The following is a 24,247-nucleotide window of genomic DNA, read 5'->3' as shown; positions in this document are numbered from 1 at the left end:
AATAATTATCCTTATGGTGTATGGTTAAATTTAACTCCCTGAAATCAAACTTACAAAATGATACGTGTTTTGCTTCCAGCAAAGTTTGTACAGTTAGTGTTGCCAAGTGTTGCCAGCTAAGAAGCCTTCTAGGGTAAGTTTAGCCGTGAGAAAATGTATCTAAAGGTCTAATATTTAAAATCTGTCTGTAGATAAGATTTCTGACATTTACAGATTAATTTTGGATCAGAGCATGCCTCCTGATATGTCTCTTGAATGGCTCACAATCGCCAAGTGTCTGTATTTATTATATTTCATTGGACTAGCATTCGTTCCTCAAGCACAGCACGGCAAGCAGGCGAACAACTGTCCGATAACACTGATGCACCATGCTCCAGTTTATACAAAGGGTAAATTTCAACCACTCTCAACATTTCCTCTGAAATTAACCACTCTGCACTCTATATTTCCTTTTAGGCATTTTCTTAATGTCTCTATTGTTTATGAAAATAATCTTTTACAAACATGAAGAAAAATAATTCTGAATAAAATGTTTCCTTTTTTTTGCAGTTCTTAATGGCAAATAATCTTCTTGTGGCATGTTAACACCTAATTCATTTTTCTAGAGATTAATATTTAAATAAGTTAATCGATTGGTAAAAATAGCTTCATAATTAATCAGTCATACGTGCCTGCCACGTGCAGCCTGAATGAAGCAATGGATAGTACAGGGTTTGAGTATCTTCTACTGGAGAGACGATTCAGCATCTTCTACAGAAAGATTACAACAGCAGCATACATTGTCATTTAATGATGACACAATTATTTCCAAAATGAAGTTGTTACCTGTTGAATTATAGACTTATATGCAATATAATGTTTAAAGCATATTTAATTAATAAAGACCATATATTCATAATATTTATTTTTGCTGGACTGTTTACTTAGTAAATGGATTGTTTGTAAAGAGATTGTTTTACTTTACCTTTTTGTCTTGGTCCATAAGAAGATTAATACATCATGAATCACTTGAAATTGCCTGTTGACCTTATGAATCCTTTGAACTCACCTAGACCAAGCACACAATCATTGTGGCTATAAGAGCAGGTCAAAGGCTGAGTAACTGGTGGCTGAGTCACTCAAAGAGACAAAATTCAAAAGGGCAGAGAATGCAGGACTGAAAATGCCGTATTTAAATGCACATAGCATTCAGAATAAGGTGAATGAACTTGTGGTACGATTAGTGATTGATCGGTATGACGTTGTGGGCATCACGCAGTCGTGGCTGAAAGGTCGTAGTTAATATCAAAGGATACCATGGCTTGGCTTCGCGAACGAAGATTTAGGAACGGGGCTGCCCATGTCTGCTGCAGGCTCGCTGGTAGCTGACGGGGCCAATACGGGACAGGCGGACCCGGCCACGGCGGCTGCAAGGGAATATCTGTTCTGGGTTTGGTACTGCTGTGTCAGGGTTCTTCCTCCTCCTCCTTTTGTCCTCAAGGCCAGCCCTGCGTTCTCGAAGGAGGAGACAGACTGGTGAATGGTGTGTCACCAGACCTCGCGATCAGAGGCTAGAGTAGACCACTGGCGTGATGAATGTGACAGGCACCAAGGGATTTCTTCAGAGAGTCCTTGTACCTCTTCTTCAGTGCCCCCCTGTCATGGTGGCCAGTGGAGAGTTCGCCACACAGCACAATCTTGGGTAGGCGATGATCCTCCATCCTGGAGACGTGCCCTGCCCAGCGCAGCTGCGTCTTCAATGGCATGGTCTCAGTGCTGGTGACCTCCGCCTGTTCGAGGACGAAGTCACTCCAGTGGAAGGGTGCGGAGGCAGCGCTGGTGAAAACACTCAAGGAGGTTTAATTTGTATCAAAAGGACAGGCAGGATGGCATAGGTGGCGATGTGGCTCTGTTGGTAAGAGATGGAATTACTTCTTTAGAAAGAGGTGACATAGGGTCAGAGAACATTGGATCGATGGTTGGAGTTAAGAAACTGCGAGGGTAAAAAACTATTATGGGAATCATATATAAGCCTCCAAATAGTAGCCAAGATGTGGGATTGGGATTGCAAAGGGAGCTGGAAAGGTCATGTAATAAGGGTAATGAAACAAGTTTAATGGGGGACTTCAATGTGCAGGGGGTTTGGGAAAATCAGGTTGGGGTCGGATGACGGGAGAAGGAATTTGTTGAATGCCTACGAGATGGCTTTTTAGAGCAGCTTGTACTTTAGCTTACACGCGGAAAGGCTGTTTTAGACTGGGTGTTGTGTAATAATCCAAATTTTATTATGGAGTTTAAGGTAAAGGAAACTTAGGAGGCAGTGAATACAATATGATTAAATTCATACTGCAATTTGAGAGGGAGAAGCATTAAGTCAGATGTATCAGTATGTCAATGGAATAAAAGGAATTACAGAGCCATGAGAGAGGAGCTTGCCCAGGTTAATTTGAGGGAGATACTGGTGGGGATGACGGCAGAGCAGAGCTGACTAAAGTTTCTGGGAAAATTTCACAAGGCACAGGATAGATACATCCCACAGAAAAAGTTGTTCTCAAATGGCAGAGGTAGGCAACAATAGCTGACAAAGGAAGTTAAGGACAGCATAAAAGCCAAGGAAAGGGCATATAATGTAGCAAAAGTGTGTGGGCAATTGGATGATTGAGATGTTTTCAAGATTCAACAAAAGACAACTAAAAAAGCCATAAGAAGAGAAAAGATGAAATATGAGGACAAACTAGACAATAATATAAAGCAGGATACCAGAAATTTTTGAAGTTATACAAACAGTAAAAGGGAGGTGAGACTTGATATTGGACCTCTGGAAAATGATGCCGGTGAGGTGGTATTGGGAACAGAGAAATGGGTTTTGTATTTAATAAGTACTTTGCAGCACTCTTCACTGTGAAAGACACTAGCAGTGTGCCAGAGGTCCCCAAGTGTCAAGGAGCAGGAGTGAGTGCCATTGCTATTACAAAGGAAAAGGTGCTAGGCAGACTCAAAGGTCTGAAGGTGGTTTAGTCACCTGGACCAGCTGGACTACATCCCAGAGTTCTGAAAGAGGTTGCTGAAGAGATAGCAGATGCATTCGTTATGATCTTTCAAGAATAATTTGATTCTGACATGGTTCTGGAGGACTGGAAAATTGCAAATGTCACTCCACTCTTTAAGAAGGGAAGAAGACAAAAGAAAGTTAGCCAAACCACAATAGCTGGGCAAGTGCTGGAGTCCATTTGGGATATTAGGAGACTAATGATAAAATAAGTCAAAGTCAGCATGGTTTCTGCAAAGGAGAATCTTGCCTAACAAATCTGTTAGTGTTCTTCAAGGAAGTAACAAACAGGGCAGACAAAGGAGAGGCAGTTGATGTCATTTACTTGGATTTTCAGAAGGCATTTGATAAGGTGCCACACATGAGATTGCTTAACAAGATAAAGGTATGGATAAAGGAATGATTGTCAGGCAGGAGGCAGTGAGGAGGAACAAAGGGGGCCTTTTCTGATTGACTCCCAGTGACCAGTGAAACTCCTCAGGTGTCAGTATTGGAACCACTACTTTTCACATTGTCAATGATTTAGATAATGGAATTGATGGCTTTGTGGCAAAGTTTGCAGATGATATGAAGGTAGATGGAAGGGTAGGTAGTGCTGAGAAAGCAATGCGATTGCATAAGCACTAAGACAAATTGGAAGAATGGGCAGAAAGTGGCAGATGGAATATAGTGTTGGGAAATGTATGATAATGCATTTTGGTAAGAGGAACAATAGTGCAGACTATTATCTAAATGGGGAGAAAATTCGAACATCAAAGGTGCAAAAGGGATTTAGGAGTCCTCATGCAAGATTCCCAGAAGGTTAATTTACATGTTGGGTCTGTGGTAAAGAATTCAAATGCAAAGTTGGAATTTATTTCAGGGGGAATAGAATATAAAAGAAGGGAGATAATGCTGAGCCTTTATAAGACACCAGTCAGGTCGCACTTGGAATATTGTCAACGGTTTTGGGCCCCATATCTCAGAAGGATGTGTTGATATTTGGAGACAGTCCAGAGGAGGTTCACGATGATAATTCTGGGAATGAAAGAGTTAAGCAGCTCTGGGTTTGTACCCACTGGAATGCAGAAGAATCTCATTGAAATCTACTGAATGTTGAAAGGACTAGATAGGGTGGACGTGGAGAAGATGTTTCCTATGGTGTGGTTATCCAGAACTAGCAGGTACAGCCTCAAAATTGATGGGCAACCCTTTAGAACAGAAGGAAGGAGGATGTTTTTTTAGCCAGAGAGCAGTGAATCTGTGGAATGCTCTGTCACAGGCGGCTGTGGTGGCCAAGTCCATGGGTATATTTAAAGTGAAAATTGATAATTTCCTAATTGGTCAGGGCATCAAAGTTTATGGTGAGAAGGGAGGTGTATGGGGTTGAGTGGGATCCAGGATCAGCCATGATAAAATGGTGGAGCAGGTTTGAATGGTCTAATTTTGCTCCTATGTCTTATGGTGTTGGAATATTTTCCATGAGTGCAGTTCCAGCAAATCTTAAGAAGATTGACACAAAGCTGGACAAATTGTTTTTTTTCTTGGCACTCCATCAAATTCACACCCTCCAGCCTCAGCACACAGAAACTTCACTGTGCTCTACGTCAGTGCCATGGCTCACCTGAGTTACTCCAAAACCTGTAAGTTTATCATCAAGAAGAGCAAGGCGCATGCAAACACCAGTAACTAAGAATAAAGGAAACTAAAGCTGGTTTAAGTAAGACAGAGAATGGGACTGATGAAGGTATGATGGACGAAGTGCTTTTTTCACTCATCCTCACTTTTCAACTTAAACCCTTTAGAAGTTTAATAGCTTTATCTTGCTCTCTATAATCATTCTGCATCTGCTCAGCAACACGTTTCTCATGGCTTACTGTTGTAAATCCTTGTGATAATCTAGCAAGCTTCACTCCTATAGACTACCCAGTATGATTTGGGTGTGCAGAGAAATGTGCTCAAGATGTTGTGATTGAACAAAGACCAATATAAGTTTATAATATAGAAATAAAGGACTAATTGTTTCTGTGGCTGTTGTTAAACACCCATTCTGCTGTCACACGCTTTATTAATTTCATCTAACTATCCATTCCATATTTCTTTTGCTAAACCATATCACTTCAAATTTACAACATTGCCTACTCCGTTTTTTGCATAGTTATGGTGTTCGAAGAGATTTGTGAGGCGCAATGGAATAGAAGCAGATTAATTTTAATTCTGCAATAACAATAATTTGATAAAGTAATTGAGAATTGAGTGCAGTGCAGCTGAAGCACTTGCAAAAAGCATTTAATAATGTACCACATTATTGGGATTAAAAGGGCTATTGGCAGCATAGAGATAAACTGGCAAAGGCAGAGAATGCAGAGAGCAACAATGGAAGATCATTTCTCACAGCGGTAATCAGCAAAGCTGCCTTTTGGAAGACTTACTTTTGAAACATGTTGACAGCCTGGTGCTCAGTATAAAGGTCATGATGTTAAAGTTTGTACATCATACGATATTCTGAACAGTAGTAAACATTCAAAAGGCTTAGAGAAGAATTCAGCAGGATATGGACTGGACTGATAGAAGGCAGGTAATCTTTTAGTAGGAAGCCTCAAGAAAGCTGATATAAAGCAAATGGTATTATTTCAAATAGGTGTTGAACGCCTTCTATGCATGTTTAAACAAAAGCACTGACGGTAACAAGGCTGTGAGTAAGCATACAGAATCATTGGTTTTATTGATGGAGGAATATTGAGCATGCAGAAGGAGATTCTACTTATCTTTTAATCATTCACTTCGAATGGTGTGTACACTTCTGGGCATCCTGATAGTAGGACCACGGAGAGAGTTTGGAATAGTGTCACTAAAGCAATGAAGGACCTCAACTATTAGGGGATTTTGGAGAATCCTTCTTAGAGTAGGGGGGAATTCAAAAAAATTCATACATACAAGCTTTGAAATCGAAGACTTCCAACAGTATAAATAAAGAGAAGGTGCTTCATATAGCAGAAAGGTCAGTCACCATTAGTCATAGGTTTGATTGACACAGGAACCAGAGGTGAGGTAAGGATTCAATTTTGACACAGTGTACAAAGTATACATTTCCTAAAGAGCAGTGAAACAGACCAAATTTAAAAGCAAATTGGATAAATATTTGAACAAGAAAATTCCACAGGAATATGAGAAAGGAGGAAGGGAATTAAGCTATCTTGATAGTCAGCAGCAAAGCTGGTACAATGTCTCCCTATTTTAGATAGATAGATAGATAGATACTTTATTCATCCCCATGGGGAAATTCAACATTTTTTTCCAATGTCCCATATACTTATTGTAGCAAAACTAATTACATACAATACTTAACTCAGTAAAAATATGATATGCATCTAAAATCACCCTCTCAAAAAGCATTAATAATAGCTTTTAAAAAGTTCTTAAGTAGTTTACTTAAATACATTGAGTCCTAACCCCGGCACAACAATATAACAATCCATACTCCTTGGGGGTAGTAAGTATCTTCTGGCCCTGAGAATAATTCAACAACAGCCATTCTTTCTCATTCCCTGCTGATATTGCATTCCACTGAAGTTAGAGGGATTTGTACAGTAGGTCCTTATGCACAATGGTCTCTGCTCTGCTTAGAATAATCAAGATGGCTTTATGTAAGGGGAGGAAGGCTTGACAGAAAAATGCAGTGAAGATGTGTTTCTCTAGTTCCTTCAATGAATAGGAAATAATACAGAGAATGGAACACGTATTCACCAAGGTTCTGATGTAAACACTTAAAAGACAATTCCAGATCCTGCACGACATGTGGCATTTGTCCTCTTTTCTAAATTTATATTAGTCTTCTGTGTTTCTAGCCTTGAACTTTCTACCCTATACAAAATGTATTTGTCTGCAGTGTTGAAAACCTGGGTTAGACGTGTCCTTCACAAGTGTAACCCAGAGAGATTTTGACCAAGGCAGTTTAGATGCAGAGGGTCCCTTGTCTATAACCAATCAAAATGGATGAGTATTCAGAAAGGCCAAAACACCTCACGACATTACGATAGGGATGATGCACAAGTTTCAGAAGAAGCAAACACCATGTCACACACACATGAAACCTGCCAAGCACATCTATCCCACCAGTGACAGCATCTGTGGATCCACTTCTACCAGTCCAGAAAACATGGAACTGGAGTCGAAACAAATCATCTGCAAACTAGATCCAGGAGAGGATCCTTCTAATCCTAATGTCTGACTGAGTTGCCTCCACTTTCCCTGACAATGTGTTCTATTTTAAAAGTATCTAATATTTTCTAGTCAATCTATAGGAAGGTCCAATAATCTATATCATTATCTCATCCTATTAAATCAATATTGCCACAAAGCTGTTTTTGTGTCAGACAGTTTGAGTCAGACAAGCTCTCTAACCCAACCAGTCTATGCTAACCCAGGTGCCTTCTTGACCCAGTTACATTGCCTGCATTTGGCCCAGATCCTGTTAATGAACCCGCTCAAATGTCTTAAACATTTTAAATACATTTGAAACCATCATCTCCTCAAAGCTAATCAATAAGCTCCAAGACCCAGGTCTCAGTACCTCCTTGTGCAATTGGATCCTGGATTTCCTCACTTGCTGACACCAGTCAGTTCAGATTGGCAACAACATCTCCACAATCTCCATCATCACAGGTGCACCACAAGGCTGTATGCTTAGTCCCCTGCTCTGTTCACTTTACAGTGTGGCTAATCACAGCTTCAATGCCATTTTCAAGTTTGCTGATGACACCATTGTTGTGGGCCAAATCAAAGGTGGTGATGAATCAGCATACAGGAGGGAGACTGAAAACTTGCCAAGTGGTGCCATAGCAACAAACTCTCACTCAATGCCAGCAAGACCAGGGAACTGATTGTAGACTTCAGGAGAGGGAAACCAGAGGTCCATGAGCCAGTCCTCATCGGAGGATCAGAGGTGGAGAGGGTCAGTAGCTTTAAATTCCTGGGTGTCATTATTTTAGAGGACCTGACCTGGACTCAGCACGTAAGTGCAATTGCAAAGAAGGGACAGCAGTGCCTCTACTTCCTGAGGAGTCTGCAGAGTTTGGGTGTGTCATCTAAAACTTTGACGAACTTCTATAGATGTGTAGTGGGGGGTATATTGATTTGCTGCATCACAGCTTGGTACAGAAACACCAATGCCTTTGAACAGAAAATCCTACACAAGGTAGTGGATTTGGCTCGGTACATCATAGGTAAAGCCCTCCCAACCGTCGAGCACGTCTACATGAAATGTTATCACAGGAAAGCAGCATCCATCATCAGAAACAAGAGAAAAGCTGCGGATGCTGGAAACACAAGCAACACACACAAAATGGTGGAGGAAATCAACGTCTATGGAAAAAAGTAAACAGTCGATGTTTTGGCCGAGACCCTTCATCAACCTGAAACGTCAACAGTTCACTCTTTTCCATAGATGCTGCCTGGCCTGCTGAGTTCCTTCAGCATTTTGTGTGTGTTGCATCCATCATCAGAGATCCCCACCACCCAGGCCAAGCTCTCTTCTCACTGCTGCCCTCATTGTGAAGGTACAAGAGCCTCAGAACTCACACCATCATGTTCAGGAACAGTTACTACCCCTCAGCCATCAGGCTCCTGAACAAAGGAGGCCAACTACACTCACTTGCCCCATCATTGAAATGTTCTGACACTTTGAGGACTTTTTATCTGATTATCTCATGTTCTCATTATTTATTACTATTTATTCATACTTGCACTTGCCCAGTTTGTTATCCTTGGCACTCTGGTTGATCTAACTATGACCCTGTTATAGTTACTATTCTATAGGTTTGGTAGGTGTGGCCACAAGAAAACGAATCTCAGGGTTGTATATGGTGACATATATGTATCATGATGATAAAATTTACTTTGAACTTGGAAGTGCACTCTCCTCTACAACTCCCATTTCCATTATGGTCTGTGGGAAAAGTTTGGTTCTCAGCTTCCCTTTACATCTTTCCCCCACACTTTTAACGCTGCCCTCATAAAGACATTGTCTTTATGAATCTTTCCTGCAGCCTCTCCAGCTTATTCACCTTCTTCCTATAGTATGGTGACCAGAACTGGTGACTCCAGGTGCAGTCTCAGCAACACCCTATCTGTGACGGTTCAGTCCGAAGTCCGTGGTCCGGTCCGCGTACCCGGACTCCGGGTTTTCCGGCGGCCCCTTGCTGCGGTTGGACTTCACTAGAAACACCTGAGGCTCATATCGGAACTGGGAATATAAGTGGCCCTGGTATTGAGTGTAGTTTGGGGATTGTTTTGTCAAGAAACTCATGGCTAGAATGGACTCTTGGGGCTGTGTTAGAGAACCATGGCTCCTGGGAGCCTTGCTGGTAGTAGTTGGAGTGGTCATTGTGGTATGGATTCAGCTGTTTCCTGGGCCAGCTGGGTGGCTGTCAGCCACTCTGAGCTAGGTAGGGATCTGGTTGCTTCCATAGCCTGCCAAGGCTGCTGGCTGTAATGGCTACTTGGAGCTACCCTGATGCAGAGGTGGAACTGTCTGTTGTTCCTTGGTGTTTGTCTCTTCCTGTCCTTGCCCTGTGGGGTAAGTCTGACTGTTCTGCTGTTGCCCTGTGGGGGGATCTGTCTTGTCTTGTCCTTGCCTCCATGGGGTAAGTCAGGCTGTTCTGCCATTACTTGATGGATAGTCCTGCCCCACCTTGGTGTGGAGTTACAGATGAGTCCCAGCTTGTTGGTGGATAAGCCCCAGCTCTGTCTGTGTGCTGTCCTGTCTCATGACAGTGTCCTGTTACAGATGAGTCCTGGCTTGTCGGAGGATAAATCCTGGCTCTGTCTGTGTGCTGTCCTGTCTCATGACAGTGTCCTGTTAAAGATGAGTCCCAGCTTGTTGGTGGATAAGCCCCAGCTCTGTCTGTGTGCTGTCCTGTCTCATGTCAGTGTCCTGTTAAAGATGAGTCCCGGCTTGTTGGAGGATAAGTCCTGGCTCCATGTTGATATACTGTTCCTAGTCTGCCCCCAGCTCCAGCGTCTGAGTTCCCCAAGCACCAATCCTGCAGCCTCCAGCCTTGACCCAAGCCTCAAGACCCCAAGTCCCTAGCCAAGCCTTGTCATGTCCTCGCCTGGGTTTAGGGGTCTGAGCCCGAGGCAAGACCTAGGTTCTGGGTCCTTGTCCGGACTTGGGCTCGGAGTCCACCCCAGGCTTCTTGTTCCCAGTCCCTTGTCCTGGTCCTGCTTCCCCTGTCTAGACTGCATCCTGTCCCGTCCTTGGGTTCCGTCTTGTCCTGTTTCTGGGACTCCAGTGTCTGTGTCCTGCAGTTGGGTCCTGATTCAACACCTGACCTATGGCACTATCATCTGTAACAAGACACTCCATCCAATACAGACATGCTTGTCATACACTTCCTTCACAATCTTGTCTACTTTCAGGGAACTATAAACTATGTCTCTCTGTTCTACTGCATTCCCCAGGGCTCTGTCATTTACTGTGTACATCCTGCATTCCCAAGATGCATCACTTCTCATTTGTCTGAATTAAATTCCATCTGTCATTCCTTGGCCCACTTTTCCATTTGATCTAGATCCTGTTATAACCCAAGGCAATCTTCCTCATTGTCCACCACACCACCAACTTTGGTGTCACCTGCAAACATACTAATCATGCCTCATGTATTCTCATCTGAACATTTAAGCATCTTTGAAAAATAGCAGGGGACCCAGCACTGATTCATGTAGCACAGTGCTGGCCATAAGCCTCCAAACTGAACAACGAGCATCTGCTACTTGCTCCTGTTCAAAGTTTAAAACAAATTTATTTTCAAAGTTACCATATATTACCTTGAGATTAATTTTTTCAAGGCTTTTACAGGAAAAAATAAACAGTGAAATTTTATAAAAAGTTAAAGACTGGTGAACAACCAAAACACAAAAGAAGACAACTTGTGCAAGTAAAAATAATACAGAGAATGTGAATTGTAGAGTCCTTGATAGACCCCTTCCACCAAACCCATCATCTTTGACACCCTCACCTCTTGAAGTGGGCTGTCAGTGCATATTGCAGTGCCTTTAAGCTCCAATAGAAATGAGCAATTTATAAACTGTACACAATTTTAGACTTGTTTAGGATGTATTTCCTGTTGAGGTTTGTCCCACAGAAATTGGACTTCCTATCATGATTCACCCTGACTCTGGCATCAACTTTTTGGTCACATTTTACACATCTAATGATGAAATCTATGATGATGAAACCTCATCCTTATTGACAGAGAGGAGTGAAAGTTTCCCCTGTGATATTATTTTTTGCATCTACCCTGTCCTGTAAGATTCCTTGCCATCTGCGCTCTGTACAACTCAAGAATTTGCTGTTCTGGGATCTCTGGGCGAACTGTTGCCACTGATCCTGGGACACATCAGCCCACTCCATGGGAAGAGGGAGTCCATACAACATTACCTACAATCAACTTTCGCCCCGTGTTCTTCTCCTGCCCTTTGTTATAATCTTCCCTGCCTGACCTCATCTCCATGCAGTATGGGGAGATCACTCTAATAGCATTGACTTGTTTCCCTAATGTTGCTGTTGTGAATCCAGCAGGTGCATTGCCTAAGAAATATGCAGATTAGGTTCAATGCTTCTTAAAGGGAGTAGATTACAACAGCAGTTTCTTAAAGCAAAGATGTCCACATTTTGTGGATTCCAGTTTGACATTAGCAACAAATGACGTACCCAGATAATTATCAAATATAGAGGAAATTGAATTGTTATCCTATAATTTGTGAAGCTTCCAATGTCTCAGAGAGGAATTAACCTGCTAGACTCACTGAGAGTGGACAAACTTCAATTTTGGTTTGAATGCCCCATCCACTGCCAAATTGGATGTAGACAGTTATTGGATGTAACCTGAGCTACATCGCATTGGGTTCTGGGGACCTGTCCACAGACTGATAAACATCAAAGTTCAAAGCAACATACTTCTCTTTTACATTTACGAATTTTAATTCTTATTTATCATGCAATTCTTAAATACCTCTTAATTTTTATTATTACAGATGATATTATTCTAGTGCAAAGATTTTCCCCATTATATTATATACCACAATGATTGTCATTGTCACCACAACCTATTTCAAATAATACAGAAAGCAAGTCTGAGATAAGGTTTTTTGACACACAGAAGATCCCCTGTACTGCTCCTTCAAGTTCTTCCAACAACAATGTAAATGTTTAATTTCACTATCTAGCACAGGACATAGCACATCACAAGAACAGGCCCTTCAGTCCATGATGGGTATGCCAATCCAAATTAATCCCATCTGCTACCCCATTGCCTACATCCCTTCCATCCACTTGTGTTCATATGTCCAACCGCCTCCTGAACATTTCTTTAGTGTCTGTTTCCATCGATAACCCTGGGTTGTCTCCATTTCCTTTCTTTAAGAAAAGGATCAACATCAGCTATTCTCCAATCTTCTGGGACTTCACCTGTGGCTAACAGGATACAAAGGTCTCTGACAGTGCCCTGTTAACCTCCTTCCTTGCCTCTCTCAATAACCTAAGATATCTTTGTTTTTGATAGCAAGATGTCCTACAACATCAGTATATCTGTCCCCAATCTCATTATCCTTCATGTGCTACTCCTTAGTAAACACTGATGTAAAGTATCTCATAATTACCTCACCCACTTCTTTCTTGAGTGGTCCTACCCCCTCCCTAGTTACCCTCCTGTTTTTACTGTAAATATAAAACTCTTTGGGAATCTTTTTAATCATATTCATCAAAGACATTATTGGCCTCTCTCCTGCTTCCTTTATATTCCTCAGAGGCTGATATCATCTTTCTAAATCTTACATGTGATTCCATTTTTCATTTTGACCTTGTTATTCTTGTTTTTGTCTCGTTGGCCCTAAATTCTGAACATTTGGTCTTTAAGTGACCTCCCAATTGTCAGATGGACATGGACTGACCCAGTAACAGTCACTTCTAATCTATCCTGCCTAATGCTGTTGCAACTAGTATTTTCCCAATTTAGCACTTTGCTCCTTAGTCTGACCATTATCCATAACTATCTGAAAATTTACAGAGTTATGATCACAGCTCCCAAAATGCTCTCCCACTGAAACTCTGACCACCTGTTCAGGCTCACATCCCAATACATGGTCAAGTATGGTCCTCTGGTTGACGGTCTACCACCCCCGCCCCCCCAAGATGCACATAACAAAGTCTGCCCATCTAAGCCTCTGGCACCTGGGAGTCCGCAGTCAATACTAAGGAAATTAAAGTCACCCACTACAACTACCAATTCTGCCTGGGGAGAATGGTAGTGACAGTGGTGCTGGAAAGTTTGTGAACCCTGTAGAATTTTCTCAATTTCTGCATAAATATGACCTAAAATGTGATCAGATCTTCATGTAAGTCCTAAAACTAGATAAAGAGAACCCAATTAAATAAATAACACAAAGTATTATACTTTTTCATTATTTATTGAGAAAAATTATCCAATATTACATGCTTTGCTGGAAAAAGTATGTGAACCTTTGCTTTCAGTAGCTGGTGTGACCCCCTTGTACAGCAATAACTTCAACCAAACTTTTCTGGCAACTGTTGATCGGTCCTATACATTGGCTTGGATGAATTCTAGGCCACACCTCCTTACAAAATTGCTTCAACTCTGGGATGAAGGTGGGCTTCCTTGCATGAACTGTTTGCTTCAGGTCCTTCCACAACACTTCTATAGGATTAAGGTCAGGACTTCGACTCGGCCATTCCAAAACATTAATTTTCTTCTTTGTAAATGATGCTGTTGTTGATTTACACTTGTCTTTTGGATCATTGTCTTGATACATTATCCAACTTCTATTAAGCTTCAGGTGATGGACTACTACCCTGACATTTTCCTGTAAAACACCTTGATACAATTTTGAATTCTTTGTTCCCTCAACAATTACAAGCTGTCCAGGCCCAGAGGCAGCAAAATAGCCCCAAACCATGATGCTCCTTCCACTATGCTTCAAAGTTGGGATGAGGCTTTAGTGTTGGTGTGTAGTGTCCTTTTCCTCCAAATGTAGCAGTGTGTATTTCTGCCAGAATGTCCAACTTCTGTTTCATCTGTCCACAGAACATTGGCCCAGATGTATTGTAGAACATCCAGGTGCCCTTTTGCAAACTTGAGACATGCAACAATGTTTGCTTTGGAGAGCAGTGGTTTTCTCTGCGGTGTCGTTCCATGAACACCATGTATGCTCAGTGTTTTTCCTATAGTAGACACATGAACAGAGACTTTAGCAAGTTCTAGAGATTTCTGCAGATCTTTTGTTGTTATCCTTGGGTTTGTTTTCACCTCCTTCAGCATTGCACATTGTGCTCTTGGTGTGATCACTGCAGGATGCCCACTCCTAGCAGAGTAGCAACAATACTGAGTTCCCTTCATTTGTAGACAATTTCTCTTACTGTGGACTGATGAACACTCAGGTCTTTAGAAATGCTCTTGTAGCCTTTTCCAGCTTGATGCATCTCTACAATTCTTCTTCTAAGATCCTCTGAAAGTTGTTTTGATCGAGGCATGGTACACATAAACAGATCTTTCTTGAGAAGAGCAGGCTCTGTCAGTAACCTGACTTTGTGTGTCCTTTATTTATAGGGCAGGGCACCTCTTCAACCCACACCTCCAATCTCATAGACTGGGACACCTGACTCCAATTGACTTTTGTAGAAGGCATTACCCCAGCAGTTCACATACTTTTTCCATGAAATATATGTAATATTGGATAATTTTTCTCAATTAATTAATAAATAAACAAGTATAATGTTTTAGTGTTATTTATTTAATTGGGATCTCTATTTAGTTTTAGGGCTTACTTGAAGACTGATCACATTTTAGGTCATATTGATGCAGACATTAGGAAAATTCTACAGGGTTCACACACTTTCTAGCGTCACTGTAGTGGTGAGCATGACTCTATTACTCTATGACTCTATCTGGTATTCCAGATTTTGGAGTTCAATTCTGCTGCATCTTTAAGGAATTTGTACAATGAGTGTGTGGGTTTCCTCTGGGTGCTCTGGTTTCCTCCCACAGTCCAAAAATGTACCAGTTAATTAGTCATTGTAACTTGTCCTGTGATTGCACTGGTGTTAAACAGGTGGTTTGCTGGGCAATGCGGCTTGTTGATCTTGGAGGTTCTGTTCCGCACTGTATTTCTGAATAAATAAATGCCTCTTCCACTATCTCCCACCAGCTGTTGGAGGCCTAAAATTCATTATTCTTGAATTCTTGTCACTCTTTGACTTGGTATATTTTTCATGTTTCATTCATTGAAATTGCAACTTGTAAACTCGCTACACTTTCCACATCCTGCACCAATTAAAATGCATTTCAAAAACCTGCTTCTACTTTTCTGGCTTTTTTTTTAACACTTCTTTTTCCCCATGTTATTGTGTCTGTATAGCAAGACACATTAGATCAATGGCTCACACCTCAAGGAGCTCATGTTGTAAAATTTCAGCCACGTGCAAACTTTATATCCATTGAATGTATTTGATTTGAGAACGTAAAGCAGAGATATAGGAGTAGATCACTTGGCACTTTGTACCACATGGTGTCTTTGAGTCTTGCAGCACAGAAGCAGATCCCTTGTCCCATTGAAATTAATCCCATTTTATTTTATGCTCCCCACTTTTGCATCGACGTGCCCTAAATTCTACAACTCACTTCCACACCAGGGGCAAGTTACAGTGGCCAATTACCCTAGTAACCTACAATCGCAAGAAACCTGAACTCCGGGAGGAAACCCACATGGATATAGAGAGAACTGCAAACTCCATACAAACAGCTCCTGGACTTGGGTTTGAGCCAGGATCTACCATGGTGCTGTGAGGCTTTTCTTCCACCATCTTAACCACTCTGCTGCCCTGTATCTGCTTTACCATTCAATAAGGTCATGTGCCACTTCCATTCACTGACCCCAAACCCCTTGATTTATTTGATATTTAAAATTGCACTTCCGATAAAGATTTTAAATGTAATATAATGTGATTTTAATCCAATAAGACAATCGATTGATTTACTGTTGACTAATGCACTGGCCATAAAGGTACACAGGAAAGTTCAATCCTGCCCTCACAGGTATCTATCTGTTTGCACATTACTGAGGACTAGCTCCTACTTTCAGCTAAGAAGTCCTCATATCAACAATTCACTCCCTGACTAAGATTCATAAATAATTAAACAAGATTCACTGCTGCAAGTTTGAGATTATTTCTCCCAGATATCACCTTACATTGTACATTGGTCAGATCAGTCTGACTCATTGAGAATTAAACTGAAGAGATGTGAGGTAGAATTACCATATGTCTCCTCCCAGTCTCCCACTGCAAGTTCTAAAGAAAGAAGGAAAGTGGCCTATGGTTGGCTCGGGATTTATGAGGATCTTCCATCAAAGTTACAACAGATAGACTAGAGAACACAAGGAGAAACATTTTTACTTTAAACTCAAGGTGATGCCTTCAAGGCCATGATCATGTCAAACTTTCAGATCTTTTTGTACAGTAACCACCATCAATTTAATAAATTCTCCTGTAATTTAAACTAGACTCAACTGACTTTTGGCTGCCTCATGTACAGAATGACAGAACATAGTGTGCAATCCTTTCCCAAAATGTGCTCTTCTTTTCTTATCATCTCTGAGGAGTAATTGTAAGACCTCGGCATTTTAGATTTGATACACCATTGGCACAGCTCACTCAAGTGAGATCAGTGTAACAACAAACCTGCCCATAAACAGCAGAAAGGCTGTAAGTGTTTGAATTCTGTTGCTGTTAGATAATAAATTCTGTTGTTACTGGATAATGTTGCTGGATAATTGACAATAATAATACCACTTGGCTTTTGATGGAGGGGAGGAGTGTTCTCCTGCATTGGCTTTATTTACTGCAGTCCAACTCCAAATACTCCTGACACTTCCAGGAGTGGAGACACATTAGCGTTCTCAAACTGCTTTACAAAAGGTACAAATTTTATTTTGTGTATTTTTACATGAATTATTTGCAAATTTAATGATTCAATGTGTATAATTTATAATTGGATTGTTTTTGTTTGTTTTTTTCTGGCTTTGCTGAGATGTGCAGTTAATTTGAATTCTGCATTACTGGTAGCCATTGGAAACAAAGAGCTGTGAAGAAAGTAAAAACAACTTCATGAAAACGTACTGTCCGTTAAAGAAGAGGCCTGATCATTTTGACTGCATTGACTGCCAGAGAATCTGTAATAACTGAGAAACAACCAACTAATAGTATTAAAATATAGTAAAATAATGGAGTTATATTAATATGAGGGAATAGATCCAAGAAATCTGATCAGTGTAACACTTTTAGTTGCATAGTTAAAATACTGTAATTGAATAAATTATTCATCCAAAATCAATAGATTTTTGACAAGAGATTCTTTGACACTGCTCCAACTTCGTTATCACTTGGACTGAATGACTTTCTGCACTTCACTACTGTGCCCTGGGACAGCGAAGCCAGGTTGGAGAGAAAAGCAGTTGATGTTTCAGCTTGGTGAATTTTCATCAGAACTTGAGAGAGTTTGAGAAATATTACTAATAAACAACTATGAGGAAGCTGAGAAAAGGTAGAGAGGAGGGACGTCATTACTTCTATAGGAGCGTAGCCAGGATTTACATTTTTCCTTTAGTCTGACTATGCCTCCTGATCACTGATCTTTTATCCAATCCAACCGCACCTCGTCCCCCTCCCCCACACCACCCTCACCCACCCACCAGCATTGTTCCTGCACAGCGTATCATGGAATGGTGAAAGGCGTAGAGCCACTGTTGCCTTATGTGCACAGATTCATGATTTAGTGTGCTCCTTACAGCGGGGAGAATGTATTTGGCACTGGGGCCACTTGCTGATGATTAGCTCCAGAGGTGATTCATTTTGGAAATCACAAGTGCCAATTTCTTGACTGTTCTGCAACAATTCTCCAAGCAAGAAATTGCCGCACTTTCCCAGCACTATCAAGGGGAATCTGCCCATTAAACCTCTCAACTGAGACTCTAATCATTTGAATGAAGAGGAATGGTTGCAAGGGAACAAGGTACATATTAGACAATTTATAGTTGTTTAAATTAATTGGGATTAATTAAAGATTTTTAAATATTGAGTGTTTTAATTCTTATTTTTATCTTTTATTTTAGTCTTTTTCATATTTAAAAAAATGTTTGATGAATTTACCAGCCAGCTAAGCCAGGCATTACAGCTTCAATAAGTTTTCAGCTCTTTCCTGGGAGGGGTATGCCCGGGTCTTACAATGTTACACTACGGAAAGCCTTGGCATAACAGAGAGCAAAGCCACCAAGGTCGGGGCAGGCTCAGGATGTGTTGCAACTGGGAGACCCAATTAGCACTGGAAGGAAATTCTGGACAATTGTGTGCTTTGCATGTCACAAGAAAATTCCAACTTTTCCTTGCGGTTAAAATCTAAAACCTGTTAAGTGGACGATAGTCTCTCCACTTCTGTTTTGAAGAAAGTACACTAATGAACTGTAGTGTTTTTAATATCAGCCACTGATGAGTGTTTAAGTTCAAATTCAAAGTTCAAGTGTGTTGCCATAGTTTGAAGTTCAAGGTTCAAATCAAAGTACATATATGTCACCATATACAACCCTGAGATTCATTTTCTTACAGGCATACTCAATAAATCCAATAACTATAATAGAACCAATGAAAGACTGCACCAACAGCGTGGACAACCAGTGTGCCAAAGTCGACAAATCATGCAAATACAAAAAGAAAAAAGAAATAATAACAATAATAAATAAGTAAGTAATAAATATCAAGAACATGCGATGAAAATGAGTCCATAAATTGTGACCTGATGAAGGGTCTCGACTCGAAATGTTGGCTGTACTCTTCTCCATAGGTGCTCCCTAGCCTGGTGAGCTCCTCCAGCATTTTGTGTGTGCTTCATAAGTTGTGGGAACAATTCAGTGACGGGACAAGTGAAATTGAGTGAAGTTATCCCCACTGGTTCAAGATCCCGATGACTGAGAGGTAATAGCAGTTCCTGAACCTGGAGGCGAGAGTCCTGAGGCTCCTGTACCTTGGGTAAACATTCACAGGGTTTAAATGTCATGAACATTAGCGTTTTGCACCTGCAATGCAGTACATGACTACAAGTTGACATATTCTTAAATTAACACAAGCAAGAGCCTGGGGAAATATTTTCTTTGCCAATTTTTAATCCAACTTGCAATTTCCTTTGGGTTGTTATTTTCTAAATCAACTTTGTCAAACGCTTTACAGAAATCCAAATTTATAACATCATATCCTCTAACTTCATGGCACTCTTCGAAATCCCCTCAAATAATGAGCTGTAGCCACAGTATTTCACTAGCAATCCACACTGGCTAACTTCTCAGAGCTGTACTGACAATTGCCCAGCATCATCAGGCGGGCGTGCCTACAGCTATCAATGTGTCAGCTTTTCTTAAATACGTAGTCGCCTTCTGAGCAACCTACCAGTTATTTGGAACCATGTGAGCATTTGGCAAAATTAGCACTCTCTTTTCTTTTAAGAGTCTGGCATGCATTTTATCTGAGCTGAGAGACTTATTCACTTTCAAAGACGCCAGATCTGTTAATATGCTCCTTTACCACCACCTCCCACCCCTCTCTCTTCCTCTTCTCTTGCTTGCTCTTTTTCTCACTTCACCTTGGCCCTCCTTCATCTGACTGCCCATTGCACAACCCACCCCCCACCACCTTCTGTGAATATCGATGTAAAGCACGTGTTCAGTGTCACATCTTACACCTACACAGTCGGGTTGCCGTTCCAGATTCAGCGATAATCGTCTCTTTCTGTTTAGTTTCCTGTGCACTGGTCTAGTTTCCAGCCCTATGCAATAAAGTTTTATATACAATGAAAAGGGAATTACATAGATCACAAATCACAATCTCTGCAAGTGGCTGTGGAGGTTATGATATGAGATAGCCCTGTAATTGTTGATTTAACACTGACAGCACATCAACTTCATGCGTTTTGGCAACTTGCATAATGACTGCTTGGAGCCAATTCTGCCTCTGACTCTTGCTCTTCATCCCGGCACAGGACCCATTTTTCCAGTGGTCAACAAAAATTAAAGCTAGCCAGCATTACTTAAAGGAGAGGTGCACCGTGGCTATAGCAGTTTCTGGCACACTAGTGTGGGGACGTACATAAAAGCTACAGGAGGTTCCATCGTGATTCAGTTTGGTCCGCCCGCACATGAGATGCCTGTGGAGGAATGCTACCAGCTGGTACATACCAGGCTGCAGGAGTACGTGCCGAGGGACACATAGAAGCTTGGTGCAGCCACCGCCAGGGGTCAGTGGGGGAGAACTACAGTGTGGGGTTCTTCTCCCACTGGAGAGGGAGGAGCCAGGTTTGGTGAAGAAGCCCCTTAGTTACTCCAGTCACATCCCACCCCAGGGGTTGAGTGCTGTTGGTGTGTGTGAATGGAATAGAAGAGTATGGAAAGCATTGACTATGAATATAAAGAATGAAAAGGCACTGCATGGTTTATTGTGAATATTGTTTTATTATGAATAAGACATTTTGAAATATAAAATACACACCTATTGCAAAAGGTGCACAGGGGGAGCTCTGTAATCCACAGCCTTAAGGAAAAAGGCAGCTCTGAAACATCCTCTCTGGCAGGCAGAGTGAGGATCAGCAGACAATAGGACCTTCCTGAACATCCCGTCCTCTATCAGGAAGATGTTAGATGATAGCAAGTAGAAGAGTCTCGATCTGCCTCTGACCCTGGCAGAGCTGACGGCCACCATCTGTTCCTTCAGCATGAATAAAACTCCCGGAAGCGAAGGCATTCTGGCAGAGTTGTATTTGACACCGTGGGACCGGATGGACCCAGACTTGCTGAAAGTTTATAATGCAATTATGTAATGCTCTGGGCTGGCAGCTTGTCAGACTATGAGGAAAGACAATGTTACACACATGAGCAAGCAGAAAGGGGAGAGGGAGGACATCAGGGATTAGAGACTCATGTCACTGGTGAACGTGGACAATAAGATCCTCTAAAAGGGTATTGCCATCTGGTTAAGCCTGCTCTGGGACAGGTGATTCACTCAGACCAAACCTATGCTGTACCTGGCAGGAAAATCTCTGACAGCCTTCTGCTGCTCAGAGATACCATTGCCATGTGCAGAATTGAGGATTAGTTGCCTGCCTGATTAGCTTGAACCAGGAGAAGGCCTATGTTAGATATCCTACACGTACAAGATAGACGTGCTCTCCAAAATGGGTTTTGGGGAGGGAATCAGAAATTGCATCCAACTATTCTACACTGATATCCATTGTGTAACACCTGTGTAGCACTGATGCTATCTTTGTGTGGCTGGTCGCCACACTCTTTATGAGAAAAATCAAATTGCATATTACTACACCAGGTGCTAGTAGGCCATCAGAAGCTCTAGGTTTTGGAAGGAGGCAGTGAATAGAAAACACACTTCTGGAGGTAAGTTTCGTTTATTAAAAAAAAGCAATATACAAAATATTTACATGAGTAAGAACATTTCAAATTTCCAGCATTCTGTTTAGGTTTCAAATCTCAGATATCAACAAAAACCAAATATTGTGGCTAACTTCAGTTTCAGTTCTAGTCAATATATATTGTGTGTGTGTGTGTGTGTGTGTGTGTGTGTGTGTGTGTGTGTGTGTGTGTGTGTGTGTGTGTGTGTGTGTGTGTGTGTGTGTGTGTGTGTGTGTGTGTGTGTGTGTGTGTGTGTGTGTGTGTGTGTGTGTGTGTGTGTGTGTATACACACACACATATATATATATATATATACAGCTTAACTCCTTTCACAACAATTCTCCAACATCACAGCTTTTAAACAAAGTAAATCTTATTCAGTAACTTATCAAAGTCTTTGCTAAAATAATCAGTTCCTGCAGAAACTTAAATTCAGATCCTTCAAATGAAAATAAATTGATATATCCAGCTGTATCAAATCCTCTATGTCATGAAACACTTTGTTCCCACATTGGTTCTTTATCTTGGGTGGCTCGCCATCTTGTTTCTTGGTTCATTGGATGAAGTAGTTGATCATCCACGGAAAGTTGATCCACAAACTTGTACAAAAAAAACCTGACCAAATCCTTGGTGTGATCCAGCAGAACTATTTTTCTGGTTACACAGCAGAGATCTTAGACACTCATTTCTGCCGATACTGACTCGTTACAGCTGCTGTTTGTTATAGCCGTAGCTTCAATAGATCTTCTATCACTATCTTCTCTCCTCGAGGGGTTTCACCCTGAGGTTTTCAAGTAAGCAGGGTACAGATACTCACTACGAATTCCACTTTTACAGTTTATATCTTTAGTTTCTAATAGTTTGTGGCATTTCTCTTGCTTTCTCATGCTGTGTCAGCCACACCTCATTCTCACATAAACTTCTTTTTCATCCCTCCACAGGTAGAGCTTTCTAACATTTTTGGGTTTAATTAACCTGGGTTACACCCTCCCCCTTCGAACTTATGCAAGTTACACTGGAATGGGTTTGGGGTGTTCAACATATATGAACTCTGGGAGTGTCATACTGGGGCGCATTGGGAGTGCACCCAAATGTAAGAGACAGACACTGAACTACCAGGAACAGGACTATGTGTGAGAAGGAAGCAAGGAAAGTGGGGAAGAAAGGACACTGGACATGACACCAGCCCCAGATGAGACAAGGACTCCGGGCCTGGGCTAGGACCTGACTAGGATAGTGGAACCAGGACATGGAACCGGGAACTAGGAGCCTGGGCTTGGACTCCGAGCCAGAGACTGGACAAAGACCCAGAACCTGGGTCTTGACTCGGGCTCGGACTCCAGAACCAGGCGAGGACAAGACAAGGCTACAGGACGAGGAGAGGCACAGGACTGGACGTGAGACTCCTGGACAAAGGAACCCCAGCACAAGATGAGGGAATCCCAGCACCAGGCTGGGCAAGGTACTCCTGTGCTGGGCAAGGCACATGGACATGACGAGAACACAGAGCCAAGGGAGAGACAGGAACGTGGAATACCAAGCCAGGATCCCTCCTTGGGTACAGGACATAGGGCCAAGACTCATAACACAAAATGCTGAATGCAACAAGACAGTTCCCAATGTTAGGTAGCAGCAAAACAGCCAGACCTACCTAGCGAAGGCGTGGACACCGACAGACAGTTCCAAACAGGGCAAGGTTCCAGACATGGGCGAGGCAAGGCTCCAGGCAGGAAGGTGAAGAAAAGGGATACAGACAAGAGGTTTGGACAGGAACAATCCAGCAGCCAGAGGCTGAATCCTGAAGCTATTTATGAAGCCAGCCCAAACAAGAATCAGCTGCCTCAACAGAAACTGGGGAAACCTGGAAAACCTGGAATAAGGAACATGGACGGGACCGTGAACCGGAATGTGGATTTCATGGTCCGGACCATGACAGGAAGAGACTCTACAATAGCTGAACTCAAAGCTTGGAAAGGGACCGAATTATTGTCACTAAAGGATTTCCAAGCTCAGGATATGTTAGAGTTCTAGGTTTTTCTCTGTGTTAGAAGACATTCTGAGTTCAGGCTCTTCTTTGTGAGAATTCATTTGTTGTATCCTTTCTAGTCAACACTTGGTCACGTGTCTCTTTTTCTTAAAAAATCTCAGACTCATCTGGTTTGGAAGTTTCCAATCTTCTTTCATCAGGTAGGATACCCTGATTACATTCTTCCTCATTTGTTGTTTCTTCCACAGGGTTTTCTTCAGGACTGATAGGTAAGTTATTTTCTACAGTGGGTTCCTCTACATCGGGTACGTAACTTGCATTTCTTTGGGATTCCAGCACTGGGTCCGCAACTGGAGTGGTTGCAAATGTTTGGTTTGGGCTTGGGTTGAATCCCACAGTTCTTCTGTGTAACTGTTCAGAAATTTCTCAACTCTTCGAAGGTTCATCTACAACGTCAAGTCTTGGTCTGATGTAATAAGCCTCATCCTCATCCTCTTCAGAGTCAATTGGATTTTCTTCTTCAACCAGCTGTTCATTCTCAGTACTCCTGCGAGTTGAGTTCTTGTGAACAGAGACAGGAGAAAGATGTTCATTGTCTTCAGAAGGAAGAAATCCACAAGGGAGCAAAAGATCCCCATGTAATGTTTGTATGGGCCCAGCCTGGTTCTCAGGGCGTACCTTGTAGACAGGCGGATCTCCAGCTTGGCTCACCAGTACATTGATTATTTTTTCCCATT

The 24,247-nt window shown here is 41.8% G+C and overlaps 1 protein-coding gene across 2 annotated transcripts in view; it reads left to right on the top strand.

Annotated features, from left to right (window-relative positions):
* Nucleotides 1–20: 20 nt before the first annotated feature.
* The window catches only part of LOC140726620 (protein-lysine methyltransferase METTL21C-like), a 60,309-nt gene continuing 36,082 nt past the window's right edge, over nucleotides 21–24,247 (top strand). Inside the window, exon 1 of one of the 2 annotated variants that reach the window (XM_073043224.1) lies at nucleotides 21–133. In XM_073043224.1, the coding sequence (XP_072899325.1) occupies nucleotides 21–133 (113 nt within the window). Of the gene's footprint in view, nucleotides 134–16,931; nucleotides 16,998–24,247 lie in introns of those variants that run through there. The other variant, XM_073043225.1, reaches the window with a different exon arrangement.

The sequence above is a fragment of the Hemitrygon akajei genome, chromosome 4, assembly GCF_048418815.1.
Source record: "Hemitrygon akajei chromosome 4, sHemAka1.3, whole genome shotgun sequence".
Classification (NCBI taxonomy): Eukaryota; Metazoa; Chordata; class Chondrichthyes; order Myliobatiformes; family Dasyatidae; genus Hemitrygon; species Hemitrygon akajei.
Note: the sequence above shows the minus strand (reverse complement) of the source record. Positions and strands in the feature narration are given on the sequence as shown.